Source organism: Protobothrops mucrosquamatus, unplaced genomic scaffold (assembly GCF_001527695.2).
Source record: "Protobothrops mucrosquamatus isolate PMUCROS unplaced genomic scaffold, P.Mucros_1.0 scaffold_213, whole genome shotgun sequence".
NCBI lineage: Eukaryota > Metazoa > Chordata > Lepidosauria > Squamata > Viperidae > Protobothrops > Protobothrops mucrosquamatus.
The window spans coordinates 1-24,243 of record NW_015386289.1 but is presented as its reverse complement, the minus strand read 5'-3'; the positions used below and the strand labels follow the sequence as shown (position 1 = coordinate 24,243).

General features: G+C 40.1%; 1 protein-coding gene across 1 annotated transcript; it reads right to left on the bottom strand.

The window, feature by feature from the left end:
* Positions 1-1,116: 1,116 nt before the first annotated feature.
* On the bottom strand, positions 1,117-24,131 carry LOC107297614 (hephaestin-like protein 1; the record flags this gene model as incomplete). The annotated part of the gene is made up of 11 exons (XM_029286381.1): positions 1,117-1,320; positions 4,883-5,042; positions 6,705-6,844; positions 9,435-9,657; positions 12,141-12,247; positions 15,650-15,781; positions 18,204-18,343; positions 19,112-19,325; positions 19,770-19,982; positions 21,625-21,775; positions 23,920-24,131. Coding segments are annotated over 11 exons (1,886 nt in total), but the record flags the coding sequence as incomplete, so codon positions are not given.
* Positions 24,132-24,243: the final 112 nt, after the last annotated feature.

The following is a 24,243-nucleotide window of genomic DNA, read 5'->3' as shown; positions in this document are numbered from 1 at the left end:
GCTCCATTACAGTCATAAGTGGAAGACTACCTGTAACCAATAAATGATGTTCTGCTACGAGCTACCCAGATTAACTATAATTTTCATATTAACTAAACAAAATGCACAATGGGAGTTTCCTTTTTGTATATTGTTTTCAATATATTGTTTTCAATATATTGTTTTGTATATTGTTTTCAGTATAGTGTGGCAGGTGGAGGCCCGATTCTGGAAACCTGTTTGGAATAGAAAGAAACCCAGAATAAGGTATAAATATTAAATTTGATTATAGTGATCTGGATTGATTTGGATTTGGACTTGGACTTTGTTAAAAGGGCTTTATATGTTTTTAATATTAGAGATGGTATAATGAGAAAAGAATTGAAATATGGGAAAAGATGGAACTAATTATTGGAGATCTGGAGAAACAGTGAAAAACAATAGAATATTAGTGAGAAAGAGAAGAATTTATTTTTGGAGTTAATAATGCTTAAATAATAAAAAAAACACTTGGGGCACCTGAATAGTAAATGAATATGTTAGTTTAAGATTAAATATTTGCAAAATTAAGAAAGCATGATACAGGATCTTTGGGATGGATAATGAGTTTTTATAAATTTTTAGTGATTAATGAAATTTATATTGAGTGATATGTTCAATGAAAATTCGTTTTAGAAATGTCTTAATGAGCTTATAACAATATAAATAGATAGAGAATGTTAGTCTATCTTTAATTATATAACCTGGATGAAATGTTATATTAGTGAATGAATTGATTTTAGAAACATATTGATTTGATTATAATTTTTTAAAATAAATGGAGAGTTTTTTACGTTTAAGTTTAAATGTGTGAAGAAATATAGGTTTCTATAGATTGAAAACTTTTTATTGATTAATGCAGTTGATGGTTAGACATAGTAATGAATGAATTTATCTGAAAATGTATTAATTTGACTATAATATTTTATATAGATAGGGAAATTTTTAAGAAATATTGTGTATATATTTACTATGTTATTGTTTGTTTTTTAAAAAAATTGATCACCATGTTTCCACGTGGGTTCTTAAGCTGTGTTGGTGTAAAATGGAAAACTAATAAAAATTGTTTTGAAAAAAAAAAAGAAATACAGTCCTACAGAGAGTCAAATTAGAGGGACTCCATTGATCTGTGCCCAATGAAGTGATAATAGGCCTTTTTCCCCTGGAAAACTATAATAGACATGAATGTCAAAACAATGAACAGAAGCACTACTCCAGTGAAGAAAAGCACTTGGAGGAGAGAATCAGCTTCTTTCAGGCCCAGCCATTGACCAAAGAACTCCAACTCTGTTCTTCCATTACCTGTTAAAAGAGGAAAATGTGGTCATCTTGGACAGTTCATAAATAATACCTTACATTAAGAATTGGCAACAAGGTGCACAGCTCCAAACGAGGGTACAATTGATTAGGAAGAAAGGCTTCTGACTGCAAGCAGGCATGAGCACAGCCACTCTCTGCTATTCCTTAAAATAGCATGAGATGAAGATGCTGATGCATTAGCAGGGGACTGGAGGCTAAAACATACAAGGATCGGTTGCTGGAATTGGGTATGTCTAGTTACCGAAGAGAAGGACGAGGGGGGACATGATAGCAGCGTTCCAATATCTCAGGGGCTGCCACAAAGAAGAGGGTGTCATGCTATTCTCCAAAGCACCTGAAGGCAGGACAAGAAGCAATGGATGGAAACTCATCAAGGAGAGAAGCAACCTAGAACTAAGGAGAAATTTCCTGAGAGTTAAAACAATTAATTAGTGGAACAACCTGCCTCCAGAAGCAGTGAATGTTCCAACACTGGAAGTTTTTAAGAAGAGACTGGACAGCCATTTGTCCGAAATGGTATAGAGTTTCCTGTTTGAGCAGGGGGCTGGACTAGAAGACCTCCAAGGTCCCTTCCAACTCTGTTATTCTATTCTATTCTATTCTATTCTATTCTATTCTATTCTATTCCATTCCATTCCATTCCATTCCATGCATTTAGCAAAAGGAGTGAATTTGGGGGGAGGACCCCAAAGTCAACTCTACCCCCTATGAGGCACTGCTTAACCCCCTTCTGAGCCTTGGTCATCCTCATGCCCACTTTTGGGGAGTAGGACAACCAACCTGATCTACAGGACATTTTGTCCCTTCAGGGAACACCTGTTTTCCATTTTCCATGATTTGTTTTCCGATATTCTGCTGCTGTGTTTATTTGCTTTTGGTATTGTATTATTATATTATTATATTATTGTATTGCAGGTAGTCCTCCTCTTACAACAGTCTATTCTACTCTACTCTATTCTAAAATATATCAGCATCAGAAACACAAATGTGTGCATGACAAGATCCATAAGATAGTGGATGAAATATTGCAATACAAATGTGTTCTTTTTGGACATGTGTGCAGTGTAGATGCATGGACAGAAGAGGCTGGTCCACCATGTAGCATCCTGTCCTCCATCTTGCCAACTATTACATACACGCATATACCCATGGATACCACTGAGTGCCTGTTGCATGAATTTGCGATGGCAGTCAGTGGTGTTCTGCATAATCTGTCAATAAGTTGGAGTTTTACCTTTTGTAGTAGTCTTTTTTTCGTCAATATTTTTTTTATTTTCTGCAAGAAAAAGTTGGTTTCATTAGTAAGCAGAAGTCTACCACTGCCAGTACATTGTCTGGTAGTCTTCATGCATTGCATTAAGCCAGGGGTCTTCAAACTTGGCCCTTTTATGACTTGTGGACTTCAACGCTGGCTGAGGAATTCTGGGAGTTGAAGTCCACAAGTCATAAAAGGGCCAAGTTTGAAGACCCTTGCATTAAGCTGAGATATGCTTTATCCAAGATTTAGTGAACTGGCCATAGAGATCTAGTTCACATAATACAAATCACACATGGATGGATTCAACTATAACACATTACATCACAAATGGCAATAAATGGATTCAAAAGCTAAAACTACAGATTACTTTAATTAGAAACACTTATTAAATCTACCTACATCTCTGAAGAGTTTATCCCCAGGAGCGCCTTTAAATCAAACCTTTTTCTACCTTGACTCGTAATGTAGTTGTGGATTGATTATATTTTGCAGAATTCCAGTTTTGAACAGAAATAGACCCAAATAAATAAATCCAACTTATGTGAATAGGCATTCAGTACTTAAGATATGATACCTCTGGACTGGATTTCACCATAAACTTTCTGTTCATAAAGCAACTAATGATTACACTAAGAATAACTAAGCAGTGGCATTCAACAAACAGCAGCAGAAAGACATCCTAATTTGTTTTGTTGTTTTTTTTTAAAAAAAGGTCCATCATTGTTCAAGATAAGCCTCATCACACTTTTAAATGAAGCCCCTATCCATTCTTAAGGATTTGTCGCTAAATAAAAGTGTGAGCGTGTGGTTGTTCCTATGCTTTGTGGAGAACTACTATCTTTCATGCTCCAGACTGGAGAAAGTGTGTATCCTCAGATCAAGGAATAATTGAATGAATCTCTGCATAGCTGCCATTTCATAGCAACGATCGCAAATAGCAATTGGCATGTTGTTTGGGTTAGGGCCTCATCTGAGAATGGTTCCTTAGAAGAGTGGGTCAAGTGATTCCAAGCCTTCTGCTCCAGTTGAATCGGGAACTAAGCCCAGAACTTGCTGTACCTCCTGAGCTGATATAGCCATTTAGCTCACAGCAATTGCACTACTACTTCATAATAATAATAATAATAATAATAATAATAATAATAATAATAATAATAATAATAATAGTAGTAGTAGTAGTAGTAGTAGTAGTAGTAATAGTAGTAGTAGTAATAATAATAATAATAATAATAATAATAATAATAATAATAATAATAATAATAATAATAAAGTTGGAAGGGACCTGGGAGGTCATCTAGTCCAACCCCCTGCTCAGGCAGGAAACCCTATACCCAGTGCTTTTTTTCTAAAAAAAAAAAAAAAAAAAAGGTGCCAGAACTCACACACGTCATACAGCCCGCCTTGCCTACCCTACAAGTTTTCATCCAAAAAAGGTGCCGGAACTCCGTTCTGGGCCTTCTATGAGAAAAAAAGCCCTGCCTATACCATTTCAGACAAATAGCTGTCCAGTCTCTTCTTAAAAACTTCCAGTGTTGGAGCATTCACTGTTTCTGGAGGCAGGTTGTTCCATTGGTTAATTGTTCTAACTGTCAGAACTGAATTCTGAACTGAATGCATGTCAGAAGGCAGAGAGATGCCAAGTGCTTGCTTGTGTAGGACAATGTCTTGGGTATGAAGATCAACTCAAAACTAGGTCAGCATGCTTGGATGACTGCAGTCAGCTCACCTGAGTAAAAGGCATTGAGGTTATGACCTCCAGAATATTGCTAGAGAGTCACTCATGCCTTTGAAGTAATGTTTAAGGAAGAGAGACTTTGGGACTGCTTGGTACAAGAACTGGAGCATCTTCTTCAGAACTTGGGTTTTACTCTCCTTATCTTCTGGAACTTTGTATAAGACTGAAACAGGGTTGACCTCTGACCTTTGGACTATTGCACCAATAATTCTTGTGTGCCATAACTATTCTTTTAAAATTTGAACTAAATTAAAGCTGTGCTTTAGCCACCTTGTGTCCCTATGCCTAACCTAGGACAAGATTGCTTTGGGTCATTCTGGGGAAGAATCTAGAGGGAGGGGCCATCCTGGTGGCTGTCAGAGATAAACCAGAGAAGAAGGAGGATTTCCCACAAATCCAGCCCAACATTTGCTGCCAAAGAACTGTAGCCTATTTTTATTACATTTAATCATTTGTATTAAAATTGTTAATAAAAATAATAACCTATTTTATTATTTTATATGTTATTTTAATATACATTATTCTGTTTATACTTATACCTATTTTATTACCTGCTTTTATAATGGTGTATGTGGCTTCCATCCCTGCTTGAATGTGATTGTGCACATGGCAATGTAAAAGCCAGGTCCCAGGATTAAATGCTACAAGTTCAATTGTCTGAAAAGTTGTAGGGATAAGGTCATACACATCTCCTCTGTGATGGTGATCCATCTGTGGAAAGACAGGAAGCATTATAAAGATTTCATACACTTAGGGTTAGGGTTACCTCTCGGTAAATACGTAGAGCGAAATGGAAACCAACAACAGATTTGGAGCCCATGGGTATGGTTAGGTGGGCGCATACTTTCCAAGCGCATACTTTCCTTATCTACATTTCCTGGTGAAATAGATGGGAAAATCCCATTGGTGAGAAAAACCCACTTAGGGTTAGGGTTATGTCTCCATGAATTCGTAGAGCGAAATGGACACCATCCATGGATTGGGAACCCATGGGAATGTTTAGGAGAATGCATTTTTTTTAAGCCGACCTTTACTACATTTCCTGGTGAAATACTTGGGAAAATCCCATTGGCGGGAAAAACCCACTTAAGATTAGGGTTAGGTCTCCGTGAATTCATAGAGTGAAATGGACACCAACAACAGATTCGGAGCCCATGGTTATGGTTTGGAGGGTCCATACTTTCCGAGCCTACCTTATCTAGGTTTCCTGCCACAATTGGAGCTGAAAATTCCATCAATAAGTCAGGTGTTCGTTAATGGAAACAGACCTTGATTTTATGACTTTTTTTTGCCATAGTTGTTAAGATAATCATGCATTCATTAAGTGAATTTGGCTTCCCCCACCCCATTGACTTTGCTTGTCGGGAAGCTGGCTGAGAAGGTTGCAAATGGCATTCACCTAATCCTGGGATGCTGCATTCTGTCGCAAATATATTCCGATTGTCAAGTGCCCAAAATTTGATTATGTGACTATAGGGAGGCTACAACAGTCATAGCTGCAACAGTCATAGCTGTAAGTCACTATTTTTTAATGCTGTCGTAACTTCAAATGGTCATTAAGTGAATGTTTGTAAGTTGAGGACTTCCTGTACTGCTAGAGTTACAGTTCAGGAAACATATTCTGTTCCTCTTTTACCATTCATTTTTTAAAATAACTCGTATATTCTGGCAAACAGGTTGATTAAATGGCTGTGTTCACACAATACACCTAAGCAGTTTCGTTAAAGAGTTAGTATCTGCGTTTCTACAATGTGCTAAGTTTGATATAATTTTATTTTGTTTCTTTAGTGGCTTAGCATGTTGTTTATTTATAGTTTACTATACTCAAAACCTAAGGTAATTCAATAACTGAGTTACTCTAAGTGTGCTGTTTGAATGCAATTGTAGAAAATTATTGTACGTATGTAACCCTCCATATAGAGTGGCTTATATCAAATCCATAAAACAATAATTTTTGCTCCACAAAATATAATGTATTACTATTTCTGTGCTTCCTGTTTGCAGTATTTTGAAAATCTAGCATTTCCTATATAGATTTACTAAAATACAAATCATACTTATTTTTTTACTCAGAAGTACATATAGGCTCAGAAAGTATGGAGTATGCCCCAAGCAGCATTCTAAATCTATTACCAAATTGCAATTGTTTAATGTGACAGAAAGTGATTAAGACTGGAAAATACTCATATGAACTATATGACCATATAACTATATGATTAAAATCAAATGTAAATGAAATTGCTTTTTTTCCTATTTTCTTTTCTTTTGTCCTGGGTCCACCAATTACTTTTGGGAGTATCACCCTAAATATGTCACTTAAGCCAATGGTGACCCTTAGCACAAAAAGAATTGCCCACCCTGGTCAATACCAACCTTGAAAATAAAGGTTTCACCATGAAAATGGACAGTATGGATATCAAGTTCATTTCCCATTCCTATCAGGTACCAATTTGTGCCGTCTCCTTCATTCATTATCAGCCCAGCGAGATTATTAAAGATTTTCCCATTGATTGCTGAAAAAAACACACAAGGGACAGATGTGAAAGGAATGAATCACAGATCTGAGTGTTCCTCTGTGACTTGAAAGCCATAAAGGAGAATATTTGTAGCTGAGGGTTGAAATGAGGGGGTCTTTTGTGCTCTCTGAGCTTGGTTCTCTTCATGCAGACCTTTCATTACCCAAACTAAAGGAGCATGGCGGCTTGCATGGTTAGGACGCTGAGTTGGAGATTAGCAAGCCTGTGTTTGAGATCTGAACGTTGCCTTGGGTTGGGCTGAGCTCCTGTCCTTTGCTCCAACTCCTGCTGAGGACATGAAAGAAGGACATGAAAGAAGATGTTGAGACTCTAGAAAGAGTACAGAGAAGAACAACAAAGACAATTAGGGGACTGGAGGCTAAAACATATAAGGAACGGCTGCTGGAATTGGGTAGGTCCAGTTTAACGAAGAGAAGGACGAGGGGGGACATGATAGCAGTGTTCCAATATCTCAGGGGTTGCCACAAAGAAGAGGGAGTCAAGCTATTCTCCAAAGCGCCTGAAGGCAGGACAAGGAGCAACGGGTGGAAACTAATCAAGGAGAGAAACAACCTAGAACTAAGGAGAAACTTCCTGACAGTTAGAACAATTAACCAGTGAAACAACCTGCCTCCAGAAGGGGTGAATGCTCCAACACTGGAAGTTTTTAAGAAGAAACTGGACAGCCATTTGTCCGAAATGGTATAGGGTTTCCTGCCTGAGCAGGGGGTTGGACTAGATGACCTCCAAGGTCCCTTCCAACTTTATCATTATTATTATTATTATTATAAGCATCCCCCGGGCAATGGTGATGTAATCGGCTTATCCTTTCAACCCAGAAGCATCATGAGTGCGATGTAATTACCCATACTAGGTAACATCATCAGTGCTCAAGCATGGATCAAGCACTGATGCTGTTACCTAGTTTGGGTAATGAAATGTCTGCAAGAAAACAACCAAGTTCAGAGAGCACGAAGGACCCCCTCCCTTGAAACACAGGATATGTTATTCCAAAGACTTTTGGAATTATTAGTTTGGATTCAGAGAGTCCTTTACGTGAGCAAATTCTCAGTCTTCTTTTCTTTGATTTCTACATCCTTCCGTTATGTGACCCTTAATATATACTTGACTATTGCAGAAATTCTTTGAGCACCAGGGGCAACTGGGAAGGACACCCAGATGACCTCCGATCCAATGGGAATTGAAGTTACCCACTGAGAAATTTATTTGTATGTCTCTGATCACCAAGTCTTCATTTGCACGCCTTTCTGCTAGAACAGCTCACGTATCAATGCATTTTGAGAGTAAAATGGGGTTCATGGAAATTTTACTTATTTGAATATTTTTCCAACTGAAACTTTTCCTACATATAGTGGCTGAGGTGTTGCACCATGGCTGCTTAATAATGGTTAATAAACCAGAGTTAGTTAGGTGCATAGTATACCCTGAGCCATAACTCACAAGAATGGGCTACCTCAGGCCAAATCTTCATTTGTGGGCCCAAGAGCATTGTTTCACATGCTCACATGCTCTATCGTGTTAAAAACACAAGGAAACTGTAGTATAAACTCTAAAACAGAATGTGGTTTAAAGATAAAGGGAAAAAAACCCTCATAAAATATTGATCTGAAAACCTGCTGATACTTGCCTCCACTGGCTGATAATTCTGGTTTTGCCAACAGTGCGTGATGGTCTTTCTACTCTTAAATATAGTGTGGCTCCCAACCACAAAAATATCCTAGTTTGCAGCCAGCTACATTCACACAACCTATTCAACCCAACAGAAGCAAACCACATTATAGTTCAGTGTAATCTTTGAAGCTGGTCAGCATATTAAGTTAGACCAGGAACATTTTTAACAAGTTTATTCTAAAGCAGTGGTTCTCAACCTTTTTAATGCCGCGACCCCAACCGGTCGTAAGTCGAGGACTAAACCGGTCGTAAGTCGAGGACTACCCAACCGGTCGTAAGTCGAGGACTTTCCCTGCCCGGGAGCGCCATGCATGCGTGGTTCCGCCCACTGCGCCGGCCGAGGCGTAGCTGGCAAGCGGCAGAGACGGAGCAGGCCGACCACCAGCTGGCCCAGCCCAAGGGAGGTAAGGCACCCACCGGAAAAGGGGGAAAAAATGGCGGACAAAAAAAATGGCGGACAGCCTTGCTTGGCGACCCCCATGAAATGGTCGATCGACCCCAAATGGGGTCCTGACCCACAGGTTGAGAACCACTGTTCTAAAGGACAGAGAATTCTTTTTAAATTCTTCTAAAGTTTATAGCAGTATAGTGGCTCAATAAGACTGCAAGACATCATCATCATCATCATCATCATCACCACCACCACCACCACCACCACCACCACCACCATTATTATTATTATTATTATTATTATTATTATTATTATTATTATTATTATTATTATTATTATTATTATTATTATTATTATTATTATTATTATTATTATTATTATTTTGAAAGCTGAGGTTGCCTTTGAGTTTGGGGAAATTGCACTATGACGCAAAACCTAAGCAATTGATAAAGCATTATATTTTTCAAAAAGTAATTCTCTTATTCCATGTAGTAAACCACATACCATACTTTCTGTTCCCTTTCGTAAAATTACCAGTAGGGTTAAATTCTTCAGGGTTTTTGTGCAGATATTTGACAATGTTGTCATTTAAATACCACGATTCATTTTCGTCAAAAATCATAAAAAGAAGACCAAATTCACGAACAATATCACTCCTTGAGCCCGTTTCATTTAATATCCCCTTCCTGCAAACTATAAGGGCTCCAATCAAACCACTGCACAAATCCTGAAATTAAAGAACAGAAAAAAAAGAAAACATGACAAAGAATGGGTTCTTTTATTTGATAGCGATGTATGTGTGTGTTTGTATTTGTTTGTGTGTGCATATGTATATGCATGTATACACACACACAAACATACATATATAAGGGTAATTTGGAAATAAACCTCCATTTGAGCATGTGTGAGAAATAGGCAGGGATAGTGACACCCATCCTATGGTGCTGAAAGGAGTAGATTATTAATCAGAAATATCTAAGGAGTCTAAAGGTCGATAGAAGAAGCCACCTGAAAGTCATAAATTAAGACAAGTGAATTACATACAAATAAGAAAAGCAGAAGTTGCTAGCTAACTGAAACAGCAAGTAGAGGAAACACAAAAACTGAGGATAAAGTTTAGAACTTAAGGTAACAAAGGTATAACTGCAAACTAATGTAGAGATAATTATAAGAATTGAGCTTTGTTAATAGAAAATTAGATGTGATAGATAGGATGTGCACAAAGGGGCTTCCTGGAACATGGGGGGGGACAGTGGTTTTAGGTGGTCCAGGTTAGTTTATCAGATGATCTGGAAAGGGGTGTTGAGTGCGATAGGGGAGGGGGGAATCTGCATCAGGGGTAGGATATAAAAATGTGTCAAACAGCTCTCTAAGGGGTGGCTGGACTCCTATGCGTGTTTCAGCTCACCAAACCTTTGCAAATGCTTCTTTTTAAAATAAAACTTTGTTGCTGGAATTCCAATTGAGTTTGTTTGTTTTGGGATCTTGAGCCACGTTCCAAACAGCGCTGTGTGCAAGTAGTTCAGTAGGCAGTGAGGAGTGGAAGGAGAAGGTTGTGTTGCAGTTGACTCGTCCGCTAGATCAATTGAAAATTAACCCTGCCATAGAAAATCCTGACAAATGTGAAGTGCATGCAGTAGTACGATTCCTGGGTGCAAAAAAAACTTTTTGGCAGCTGCGATTCATCACGAACTGTGTAATGTTTATGGACCAAATGTGATGAGTGAAGGTGTTGTACGTCAGTGGTGTCACATGTTTAAAGATGGACGAATTGATCAGCACAATGAGGCAAGGAGTGGCTGCCCATCTGTAGTCAGGGATAAACTCGTGCAGGAAATTGACAAAAAGATCTGTGAAGTCCGTCGATTCACGATATCTGCACTTTCTTTACACTTTCCCCAAATTTCTCGGACTGTTTTGTACGAGGTAGTGACAGAAAATTTGGGATATCGCAAGTTCTGCACTCGTTGGGTACCAAAACTCCTTTCTGAGGAGCACAAAACACACCAGATGGGTTCTGCTTTGGACTTTCTCATGCATTTTGCTGAGGAAGGAGAATAATTTAACAGTATTGTGACTGGCGATGAAACCTGGGTGTCGTACGTGAACCCAGAAAGCAAACAGCAATCAATGGTGTGGTGTCATACGCACTCACCAAAGAAACCCCCAAAAGCTCAGCAAACATTGTCTGCCAGAAAGGTTACGGCAACAGTATTTTGGGATATCAAAGGAGTGCTGGTAGTGAAGTTCATGGAGCGTGGGTCGACCATCAATTCAGAAGTCTACTGTGAAATGTTACAAAACTCAGACGAGCCATCCATAACAAGTGTTGGAGCATGCTGACGTCCAGTGTGGCATTGGTTCATGATAATGCTCGCCCGCACACCGCTAGACGTACCCAAGAACTTTTGAAGCAATTCCGTTGGGATGTTTTTGATCACACACACCCTCCTCTTAGCCCAGATTTGGTGCCGAGCGACTACCACCTCTTCGGGAACATAAAACAGTGGCTTGTGTCGCACCGCTTCGATGATGACAATGCGCTTCACGATGCTTCATTCTCAGGGGGGAGATTCTTTTGCAGAAGGAATTTCAAACCTTGTAAGACGTTATGACAAGTGCCTTAGTTTGAATGGTGATTATGTCGAAAAATAATGTAATGTTTTAGTTTTCTAATGTGTATAATAAAAGTTCTGTATCTGCGAGTGTCTTGTCATTGATAACCAAATGGAGGTTTATTTCCGAATTGCCCTCATACATAGAGAGAGACAAATACATACACAGAGAGACTATTAAATGCAAGATTTTTAAAATAAGTGCAAGAAAAATAGACCATGCCAAATAAATAATAATTAAGCGTGTCCATACATGCAAATCTTACAGTGCTGGTAAAAGCTGCAAAATTTCATGCTTTGCTGTCCTCCATGACAAACTTAAAGGAAGAACAGATGATCCCATACCAGTGGTGGGATTCAGCTGGTTCGCACCGGTTCAGTAGAACCGGTAGCTAATTTTTTTTCAGTTTGGAGAACCGGCGGGAGGAGGGCTCCCAGACCTAGAACAGCCCACCGGAAGTGCGTGGATGCCACTTCTGGAAGTCTGTTCTAGGCATTGGATGCCCAGGCCTGCATCCACGCAGAGAACCGGTTGTTCAGGTATTTGAATCCCACCACTGCCCCATACATATACCCCATATGATATTTCATTTACCTTTACAAAATGCACTGTTGAATAATAAGCCCAAGAAATACAGTTTGGATCAGAAACACCGGGACCTGATCGTTGTGGAATTCTCCAGGAATAAGTGTTTGTTTCTCCTGCATGCAAACATTTGTGTTTAAGAAAAGTAAGTTTGGGGAGAAGAGGAAGTTAAAATAAAGATGATCCAACATCCAAAATTCGATGAAAATTGATCCAACTTGATAATTTTGGTAAAATACCAACTACTTTTTTTTTAAAAAGTGTGACTTGCTTTTAATTCCTAAGATCAGAAGTCTATGATGAAGTCCTGAAAATGCCAAAATTCTGCTTAAAAGCATCAATAGTCAAACTATAAATAGTCCTTGATTTACAACCATTCGTTTTGTGACCAAAATTACAATGGCATTGAAAAAAGTGGCTTATGACCGCTTTTCACACTTACGATTATTGCAGCATCTCCATAGTCAGGCGATCAAAATTTGGACACTTGGCAACTGGTTCATATTTATGATGCTTCCAGTGTCCCGTGGTTATGTGATCCCCTTTTGCGACCTTCTGACAAAGTCAATGGGGAAGCCAGATTCACTTAACAACCGTAGCAAGATAGGTCGTAAAATGAGGCAAAACTCACTTAACAACAGAAATTTTGGGTTCAGTTGCGGTAACCTGCAGTTACAGGTTGAGGACTACCTGTATAAGCAATTTAAGTTATGGCTAGCAATCCACTAAAGACATTGTAATGGATTTTTAAGTGACTAAAAGTTGTTTTCAGACCATACTAAATTGGTTCAACTACAGACTACAGACTATAGCTGCATGAGTTCATGCCACACTAAACCAAGATTAATCAAACCACATAATGGTTTTGCATGATGTGTAAATCCATCTAATAATGCAATCCTTTGTGTATGAGAGGCAGCTCAACTGCTTCTCATAGTCTTAAATGGAATTGGATACAAATTGCTAATTCGGTTGAATCAATTTTGCATTACAATTATACTGGGAAGTATTGATTTGAAGACTGTTATGTTTTACAGCTTAACTCTGCTAGTTTTAGATAATTCAGTGCTTCTGATAATAATACCCCTGTACATACTATAATTTCACTATGATTTTTGCACTTAGCTGAATTGCCCAACCACCAGAATGTTTACTAAAGTGCAGAAACAATGAAGGTTTATCATTTTGCTTGTAGCTCAGGAGCTGCACAGTAGTACCAATCACATTCTAAAATTCCTTATATTAAAAAGGTTTCAAATATAGGTAATCCTCAGCTTTTGACTACTTAGCAACTATTCAAAGTTACAACAGTACTGAAAAAAGTGATTTACAATCAATCTGCACACTTACAACAATTGCAGTATCTTTATGGTCATATGATCAAAATTTGGATGCTTGGTTGCAGGGTTTGGGGTCACATGATTGCCCATTTGCGCCCTTCCCGGTCAGCTTCCAGGCTTCTGAGAAGCAAAGACAATAGGAGAGACCAGATTTTCTTAACAACCATATAATTCACTTAAAAGTAATGACGATTCACTTAATAACTGTGGCAAAAAAGCCATAAAATTGGATGTGACTCACTTAATGAGCACATTAGCAATGGAAGTTTTAGTCCCAATGGTTGTAAATCCAGGACCACCTGTAATTGATAACATTTTAAATTAAGAGTGAAGGTTTCCTAACATCCAGCTAGGTTGTTGTTGTTGTTAGTTGCGAAGTCATGTCCGACCCATCGCGACCCCATGGACAACGTTCCTCCAGGCCTTCCTGTCCTCTACCATCTTCTGGAGTCCATTTAAGCTCACGCCTACTGCTTCAGTGACTCCATCCAGCCACCTCATTCTCTGTCCTCCCTTCTTCTATTGCCCTCAATCTTTCCCAGCATTAGGCTCTTCTCCAGTGAGTCCTTCCTTCTCATTAGGTGGCCAAAGTATTTGAGTTTCAACTTCAGGATCTGGCCTTCTAAAGAGCAGTCAGGGTTGATCTCCTCTAGGATTGACTGGTTTGATCACCTTGCAGTCCAGGGGACTCGCAGGACTCTTCTCCAGCACCATACTTCAAAGGCCTCAATTCTTTTGCGTTCAGCCTTTCTTATGGTCCAGCTTTCACAGCCATACATTGCAACTGGGAAAACCATGGCCTTAACTATATGTACTTTTGTTGGCAGGGTGATGTCTTTGCTTTTTAGTATGCTGTCTAAATTTGCCATAGCTTTCCTCCCCAGGAGCAAGCATCTTTTAATTTCTTGGCTGCAGTCCCTATCTGTGGTGAATCTTGGAGCCCAGGAAGATAAAATCTGTCACTACCTCCATTTCTTCCCCATCTATTTGCCAGGAATTGAGAGGGCCTGATGCCATGATCTTGGTTTTCTTAATGTTGAGTTTCAAGCCAACTTTTGCACTCTCCTTCTTCATCCACATCAAGAGGCTCTTTAGTTCCTCTTCACTTTCTACCATTAGAGTGGTATCATCTGCATATCTTAGGTTGTTGATATTTCTCCCGGCAATCTTAATTCCAACTTTTGATTCATCTAGCCCTGCCTTTCTCATGCATATAAGTTAAATAGGCAGGGTGACAGAATACCAGCTAGGTAGCAACAACTAATAACTTTGGTTGATTTCAAAAAGCTAAGCAGGATCAGACTTTAGGGCTGTACAATCCTTTGGATTTTGTCTCCAAACAGTCGAAAACTTTGGATCAACCAAGTTTGGACCAACAGACCACAGGCTTTGGAGAACACAACAGCATGAACAGAACAGCTGTTGGCAACATCTTAAAACAGCCATGCATTTTCCTGGGTTTTGCACGGCAACCCTCTCCACCTGCTGTATCATTTTGGGAAGAATCAAAGCTCCTTTGTACATCCAGAAGCTGTTTTGGGAGAAAAATCCAAAACACTGAATGACTGTACAGGTAATCCTCAACTTACGACCACAAGTGAGTCCTAAATTTCTGTTGTTAAGTGAGACAGTTGTTAAGTTAGTTTTTGCCCCATTTTATGACCTCTCCTGCCACAATTGTTAAGTGAATCACTGCAGTAGTTAAATTAGTAACACGGTTGTTAAGTGAATCTGGCTTCCCCAATAACTTTGCTTATCACAAGGTTGCAAAAGGGGATCACATGACCCCGGGACATTGCAACCGTCATAAATATAAGTCAATTCCCAAGCATTTGCATTTTGATCACACCACCACATGGGAATGCTGCAATGGTCGTAAGTGTGAAAAATGATCCTAAGTCATTTTTTCCCAGTGCCGTTGTAACTTCAAACAGTCATGAAATGAACTGTTGTAAGACAGGGACTACCTGTGGGATGAAAGACAGAAAGGAAATCCCCAGTTTTGTATGTTTCCTAGGAAAGCTGGAAAAAATCTTCTTGGAAGAAGGCAGTGGGAAATCTGTTCCATTTTGTGGCTCAAGGAACTAGAAGGCTCTGAACTCATCTGGTATCAAATCCAACTCAAAGGACTTGTTTGAAAATGAGGATTGTATCTCCTGTTCTGATCTGCTACTGTACCTGGCATGGTAACGTGAGTTTTAGTTCCAGCATCTTCTTGTACTCCATGAGCTGATATGGAGTAGGGCCTACTGGCTCTGTTCTTAAACATTATTACTACCAAGTCACCAACTTCTGCGTGAATGAGAGGCCCTAAGGCAAAACAAGAAAAAACAATCACTGTATTTTTTAAGAAATATATATTATTAAATGTACCGTATTTTCCGGCGTACAAGACGACTTTCTAAACCCTGAAAATCTTCTCAAAAGTCGGGGGTCGTCTTATACGCCGGAATATACGGTATATTACTTAATATTATATATTAATTGTTTTATACATTCATATATTCTATTATATAATAATAATCATGATAATAATAAGTATAAGTATATGTATCTATATGCATTGTGTTTTTTGTAATACCAACAGTCTGTTTGTAACAACAACAATATATTCTATATTTTATATTTTATTCTATATTTAATAACAATAACAACAACAACAATAATAATAATAATATAATGTTGGAAGGAATCTTGGAGGTCATCTAGTCCAACCCCCCGCTCAGGCAGGAACCCCTATACCATTTCAGACAAATGGCTGTCCAGTCTCTTCTTAAAGATTTCCAGTGTTGGAGCATTCACCGCTTCTGGAGGCAGATCGTTCCACTGATTAATTGTTCTAACTGTCAGGAAGTTTCTCCTTAGTTCTATATTAATATTGTATTAAATTTATATTATTATTAAAATGTAGAGAATGGCAAGAACTCTAAAAACGAGCATGAAATTAATTACACAATAGTAAAAAATAGTAATTTATGGATCACTATCCTGCTCTACTGTTTTTTTAGTGGATAAAGTGTTGAAGTAGAAGCTGTTTTCATTTAGTTGTTCTATTAGGAAATACAATAAATCAGGGGTTCCCAACCCTCAGTCCATGTACCAGCACCGGGCCGTGGCATGCCAGAAACCGGGCCAGCCAAACAAGCGAAGCACCCATCCACGGGATGCAGGCAGTACGCAAAACCACGCCCCCACCGGTCCAGGGAAAAATCTCTCTCCATGGAAACCGGTCCCTCATGCCCAAAAGGCTGGGGGCCGCTGCAATAAATCATTCACTCTGGCTTTGCATAACGATACTTAAATTAATGTCAATAACATATATTAAACCATGACACGCTGCTTTAAAAATCAACAAGACTCATTTCCAGCCTGATCTGCCGGAATTTCTCCATGTCAACTGATCTACTGCTCCATCTTCTGGTGAGAAGCATAATTTGCAAATTTCTTCAAATATGAGAAAATACATTCAGAGAAGATGCTTCCAGATGGCACAATGGTGAAAAAAGTAAGGTTCTACATTTAGGCAAGAAAAACCAAATGCACAGGTATGGTATAGGTCAGTGTTTCTCAACCTTGACAATTTTAAGGTATGTGGACTTCAACTCCCAGAATTCCACAGCCAGCATTGCTGGCTGTGGAATTCTGGGAGTTGAAGTCCACATACCTTAAAATTGTCAAGGTTGAGAAACACTGGTATAGGTGGTACCTGGCTCAATAGTAGTAACTGTGAGAGGGACCTTGGAGTCCTAGTGGACAATCACTTAAAAATATGAGCCAGCAGTGTGCTGCAGCTGCCAAAAAAGCCAACACAGCCCCAAGCTGCATTAACAGAGGCACTGAATCAAGCTTACATGAAGTGTTAGTACTAGTTTATAATGCCTTGGTAAGATCACACTTGGAATACTGCATCCAGCTTTGGTCGCCATTACATAAAAAGATGTTGAGACTCTAGAAGGAGTGTAGAGAAGAGCAACAAAGATGATTAGGGGACTGAAGGCTAAAACATATGAAGAATGGTTGCAGGAATGTCTAGTTTATTAGGGGTGACATGATAGCAGTGTTCCAGTATCTAAGGAGCTGCCACAAAGAAGAGGGAGTCAACCTATTCTCCAAAGCACCTGAAGGCAGGACAAGAAGCAACGGATGGAAACTAATCAAGGGGAGAACCTAGAACTAAGGAGAAATTTCCTTATATTTTCCTTAATCAGTGAATAGAAGTTGTACAGAGGAAGGAAAAATTTCCTGAACGTAAGAGCTACTAAGCAGAAGAACATCTTATCTCCTGAAATCATGGAAGCTCCATTACTAGAGCTTTTGAAGCACAGGTTGGATAACCATTTTTCTGGAGGGAGTTGGACCAATAAAGTCCAAAGTCTTTTCCAACCTTATAATTCTATGTTAATGACATTGCAGCAGTGGCATTTTCTCCCAAGGAAGCAAATGGGACGTCCGAAATGCACACCTGCACAATGAAGGCAAATGCTGCTCTGCAGAAATAGAAGCCAAAAGACAAAACAGAAAGAAAATGGAAGCTATTTGGAATAGAGGTTTAAGAGGATTTATCTCAACCATTTCTTACCCTTTTACATTGATGTTGCACACCTAAGCACACATCCTGAGGAATACATTTAACTGAAATCAGCAGGGTTCCCCTTTGAAAGGAAAACATTTTGCAACTGTTTTAAAACTCATGTGTCAAAAATCTGTCTCATGGTTTATCCAAGTTCCTCACCTAGAATTTGCAGATGTTCCTGTTCTAAGGTCCTTTCTTTGTGCTCCATAAATTTTCCGTCTTTGTATTCTCTATAAACCGCCTTCTTGTACTTCGAACCTATCGTATGTTCACCTTGGCTCAGAAATATATGTCCATAACTTGAAAAATAAGTAAAAGTATCACAATATTCATAACTCTATATAATAATTAGTCATTTGTACATATCCACAGTCAAGAATTCCTGAAATCATGAAATCACAGATCAAGTCAATGAAAATGATGGAGCGAAAACTTTTATGGGATTTTAAAGTTCAGACTGATTGACGCCTGAAGTATAACATACGAGTCACGGCTGCCATTGAAAAGAATCGTGTTCGGTTCACAGGGGGTCTCCAATTTAGGATCAGTTGCCTATGGAAGTTACAGTGGACCTACCTGGGTCTACTTACAGCCAGTATTCATGGTCATGCCATATACCAGTGATGGCGAACTTTTTCGAGACCGAGTGCCCAAACTGCAACCGAAAACCCATTTATGCATCGTCGGGTGCCGGGTGGGTGTGGCCATTGGGTGGGTGTGGCCCATTGGGTGGGTGTGGCCCATTGGGTGGGTGTGGCCCATTGGGTGGGTATGGCCCATTGGGTGGGCGTGGCTGCGATGGTAACAGCAGACTGAGTGGGACTAAAAAATTCAATCAATCAATTCCAACTTTGCAATATCTATTTTTTCCCGCGAGAAGTTGAAATTGACTGATTGACCCTTTTTTTTTGCACACAGTGGCGGAGGCCTAAAGCGAAAAGGTTTTATAAAACCCAGCTGAAGGCCTAGGACTGGGGCGAAGGTGGCGTGCCCACAGAGAGGGCTCTGAGTGCCGCCTCTGGCACCCCTACCATAGGTACGCCACCACTGACATAATCCATCCTTACCTTTCTTTTTTGCTCATTCCTTCCATCTTCTTCTCGGCCCAGGTCTTATCAGGGGCATAATCCCATTCTACCTCTTCTGCAGCAACATAGTAGGTCCTCGCTGTTCCATAGTGTCTATCATCAGATGACTCCTTGCCACAGGATTTAACATTATACCATTGTTTCATCCCACCAGTAAAGTGATCAAATGTCTTACAAGCCACTTGGAAAGTCCCTGAAAGGAAATTGAGACATTGACTATAATACTAGCTGATCAAAGTGAGGACTGGATGTTTAGTCATGATTATGAAAAAAAGGGTTTAAGCAATAAAAATGGCCAAGTTTTGTACTAAAAATGAATAGGTCCTTTAATACAAAAAAAATAAAAAATAAAAAATAGACAGATTGTATTTTGGATAAGAGGGGAAAAGATTTAATTGGGAAAAACAGAGATAAATAAAACCAAACTTGCAACCAGAATTAGAACCTGTTGTCTATTTGAATTTACAATCATAGATGTAAAAAGATAACTGGAATCTGTAAGCGGAATTATTCAAAAAGTTAATTACTCAGAAGTATGCATAATTTGCGTCTTGCCATCATGTTAAGATAGTACAGGGAGAAGTTGCTTTGGTGGCAAGTCAAGGGACGATGCTTAGAGCCCATCTGCAAGATTTACCTGTTTGATCTGGCTGCATCAGTGCTGTGTTTGTAACATGGGAGAACAAAGGGAGACTGTCCCTTATTGTGCCTCCCAAATGGATGGTATTTCCTTGGAAATGGACGCCGTGAATATCTGTACTGCTACCTAGTCCAAGCATATGCCAAGAAACAACATCACCTTTGCACATGTTGAGGCCAGCTAAGGTACCAAACAGGTAGCCATTGACCGCTGAAAGGAGAAAAAGAAAATTGCAGCAAGGCAGATTCTGGCTGAATGACAGAAAAACAGTAAGAATACTTGTTTCCTTACCCCAAAAAATCAATTTAGTGGAAAAGACATAGTAGATATAAAAAAAATCATTTGGCTGGCTCTGCAAGATTTCTCTGTCTTGGGGAGTGAAGGACATCATCTCTGAGTCCCATCAAATCCAAGAAATAATTCTGCTCATTTTCAAATCTATCCCAATTCTCATTGGACCTGCCATATTTTTTTTTAAAAAAAGGGTAAAGGATTCCCCTGCACAGTTGTGTCTACTCTAGAGGGTGGTGCTCATTTTTATTTCTTAGCTGAGAGAGCCAGCATGGTCTGAAGATGTTTCTGTGGTCATGCAGCCAGCATGACAATATGTTACCTTCCCACCAAAATGGTACCTATTTATCTACTCGTGTTTGCATGCTTTCAAACTGCTAAGTTGGCAGGAGCTGGAGCAAGGAACGGGAGCTCACCCCATCACACAGTGTTGGGTCTCGAACTGTCAACCTTCTGGTTGACAAGCCAGCATCTTAACCGCTAGTCCAGTGATGGCGAAACTTTTAGAGACCGAGTGCCCAAACTGCAACCCAAAACCCACTTATTTATCGCCGGGTGCCAGGTGGGCGTGGCCCCCTGGGTGGGCGTGGTGGTCATGGCAGATTGGGTGGGTAAATGGCCAAGGTGGGCATGGTCACCTCGATGTTGCTTGTGGGGAGGGACTTCTGTGGGGGCTGGGCAGGGTTGGGGGAGATCCAGGGGGTCTCTGGCAGGTGGGGCGGTTGGCAGGGGGCTCGTCCTGCAGGGTGAGGAAAGGCAAGGCAAGGCAAGGCAGGGTGGGGGTGCCATTTTTGCAGGGCAAGGTGAGGCAGGGGCCGGGGCAGCTGCTGCCTGACACCATCGGCCTCTGCACACAGAGGCCAGCGAGCGCATGGGAGCCGACAGTGTCCGTCAGCAGCCACAGCCTGCCGGCCCCTTGACCAGCACACCCTGAAGCTCTGCAGCCCACCGCCAGCAGTTTAGAGAAGCCGCCTCTGAGCTGGACGGCCAGCTGACAGCTGAGGAGGAGATGAAGTGGGTCGTGCCCAGGAAAAGGAGAGCATGCGAGGCCAGGAGGGATGGGACGGGGGGGAGGGAAACCAGCCGTGCCAGGATGCATCTGGCCATGTGGGACCTCGGTGAGTTAGCGGGCGGCTGGTTGAAGAGGGACAGTTGCCATCTCCGGGGCATGGCATGTGTGCCCACAGAGAGGGCTCTGAGTGCCGCCTCTGGCACGCGTGCCATAGGTTCGCCACCACTGCGCTAGTCCATCCATTTCTTAATCATTTAACTGCTGTTCCACAAGTCCCTCCCAATTTTTGAGAGAGAGAGAGAAAAAAAAGCAACAGCATTTTGGCCACCTTCCATGATCAGGTGAAGAAAAGAAAGACTAATTCTACCCTCTTTTCAATTCATGGCATTCTTATGATGGAGAAAATTACTCCTCAGAATGGATGGCAAACGGTAGTATAAACTCCTATATAGCCCTATGCTTATCTCACAGTATATAATTCTACCCTATATGTTTGCATCATGTTGAAAATCTCCGTTGCCTAGCTTCCCAAATGTATATTTTTCATACCATGCATTCTGTTGGATTCCTCAAAGTCCTTGTCCTCCTTATGAACCGTCGAGGGATCGCCAGTAAAAGCGTCAATGTTTAGGTCAAAGTAAAAACTCTGATTCTCGTTAAAGACAGTGAAGAGCAGATAGAATTCTTTGTCTACTCCTTTCTGTAGCCAAAACATAAATATTGTTCATTAAAACAGCAAATGTTTAGTCTGCAGAACAAATAGAAAACCAGAAAGAAATTTCTGGTTTACATGCAGATGGGACATTTTGGCTACTACCTAAGATAAGCATTTTTAAAAAAAAATAAAACAAAGTAACTTATCATTGAAACTGCCTGTCTCTTTTGCCATACATCAGTTTTTTTAAAGCTGCCAACACGCCAGACTTACTACCAGTAGCCTTTAGCCAACGTATCACAGCCTTTTCTTAATCGAAGTACCCACTTTTCCCTTATTGTCCATACAGTAGTGGTAGCCCTCAACTTGTAACCCCAATGGGGACCAGAATTTCCATTTCCAAACAAGACAGATGTTAAGTGAATCATGCTCAATTTTTTTAAGCTTTGATCCTTTTTGCCATGCTTGATAAGTGAATCACTGCAGTTGTTAAACGAATCACATGGTCTTTAAGTGAATTCAGTTTCCCCACTGACTTTGCTTGTTGGAAGCTGACTGGGAAAGTCACAAGGGGTGATCATGTAATCGTGGAACCTTGCAACTGTCATAAATACATGCCAGTTGCCAAATGCCTGAATTTTGATTAGCAACAGCACTTAGACTTATATACCACTTCACAGTGCTTTACAGCCCATTCTAAGCAGGTTACAGAGTCAGCATATTGCCCCCAACAATCTGGATCCTCTTTTTACCGATGGATGGAAGGCTGAGTCAACCTTGAGCCGGTGAGAATTGAACTGTTGAACTGCTGGCAGCAGTAGCCTGCAGTACTGCATTCTAACCACTGCACCACCACGGCTCTTAAATGATCATGGGATGCTACGATGGTCGTAAGTGCAAAGACTTGTCATAAGCGTATTTTTCAATGTTGTGATAACTTCAGACAGTCGCTAAATGAAAGGTTGTAGGTCAAGGGCTGCTTGTATGTTAAAGTACCTGTTGATCATTACAAGATTCAGTTCTGCTGCGGTACAAAGAATTTTAGGATTGTTACTATTGTGTAGTGGGTTTCGTAGGCAATAACCAGACTGGCATAGTACAACAGTGTTTATTAACTCAGAACAGAACTGTCAAAAACCGACAAATGCCTGCAATTTATACTTTCCGCCTCTAGGGCATCAGCCAATCACAACGTTAGCTCGCTCCCGCCTAAACTTAAATTCTTGAAGTTTCCCTCCAAAACAGTTGGAGGTTCATTAGTTTCATAATACATTAAGATTAGGTCTTAATACATAACAGTTACTGTTAAATAAAGTGACATTCCATTCTTTAAGACAGCGGTCTCCAATCTTTCTGGCATGGCAGACTAGCAAGGAGGAGAGGGGATGGTTCCACATGCACATACGCCGCTCACACAAATGGAGGTTCACACACAAGTACTCTTGCCCGCCACTTGTATTGTCTGGTTCTGAATGGACCAAGGTCCTGAAATGGGCCGTGGCCCGGGGATTGTGGACCCGTGCTTTAAGGTACCTTTTTATTTGTCACCTTCTGGGGGTAGTTTGGTTGGATGTTCTAGACAGGAGCCCTTTTCACAGGACTCTACATCTCTGAAACAAATTATTATATTGTCTAAAACTCACTAAGCTTTATCACCAACCAAGTCCTAAGATTTAACCATTTTCATGGTCTTCTTTTGAGTGGATTATTTATGCAATTCAGGATGGGTCAGATTGCATTTGTTGGTGTATTTTTAGTAGCTTAATTACTTTCACTGAAGTTTATTTACTGATTTGGAAGATACTAGTCTTGAAGTATTTGTTTTGCTCCCTGCAAGCTGCTCTTCAGATGTGTGGACTTCAACTCCCACAACTTGGCTGACCAGCAGAGCTATTGCTGAGAATTCTGGGAACTGAAGTCCACTTATCTGGAAGATGCTTGACCTGAGGAAAGTACTAAATATAATGAATTTGGTAATTGTGACCAAGATTGCTATAACTAAACATCAAGACTTCCTTCCTTAACTGAACATTATGGTGGATGCAAAATCTTTCTAGTTTTGATGTCTTCTGACCAGCAAGGTAAGTCTTATGTTGTCAAGTTGTTACTTTGCATTTGGAGGTGTGCAACAATCATCCTTTCGTTCCATCTATGCAGTCAGCCGTTCAGAATATTATCAAGCTTTGTACCTGGCTTCCATCGGATTTCAGAGTATCTTTCTTACAAATGATAAGAGGTCCCACCAGACCAGACTGAGTATCCATCATTGCATCAGTTGCCGAATAATACAGGTAAGTGAGGCATGCTGGATCATTCTGTGTAGGCCCAACACTTTCAGGAACTCTCCACTCATACTTAAAGGTCTCATAAGGTTTAACAAAAGCTCCTGGCTTTGGATATCCTTAAAAGAAAGAAGTCAAAATATCCTTATGAAATTAAATTAATTGAAATCCAAAGATCATTTGAGTACAAGTAACACTCAACTTACGATCACAATTGAGTCCAATATTTCT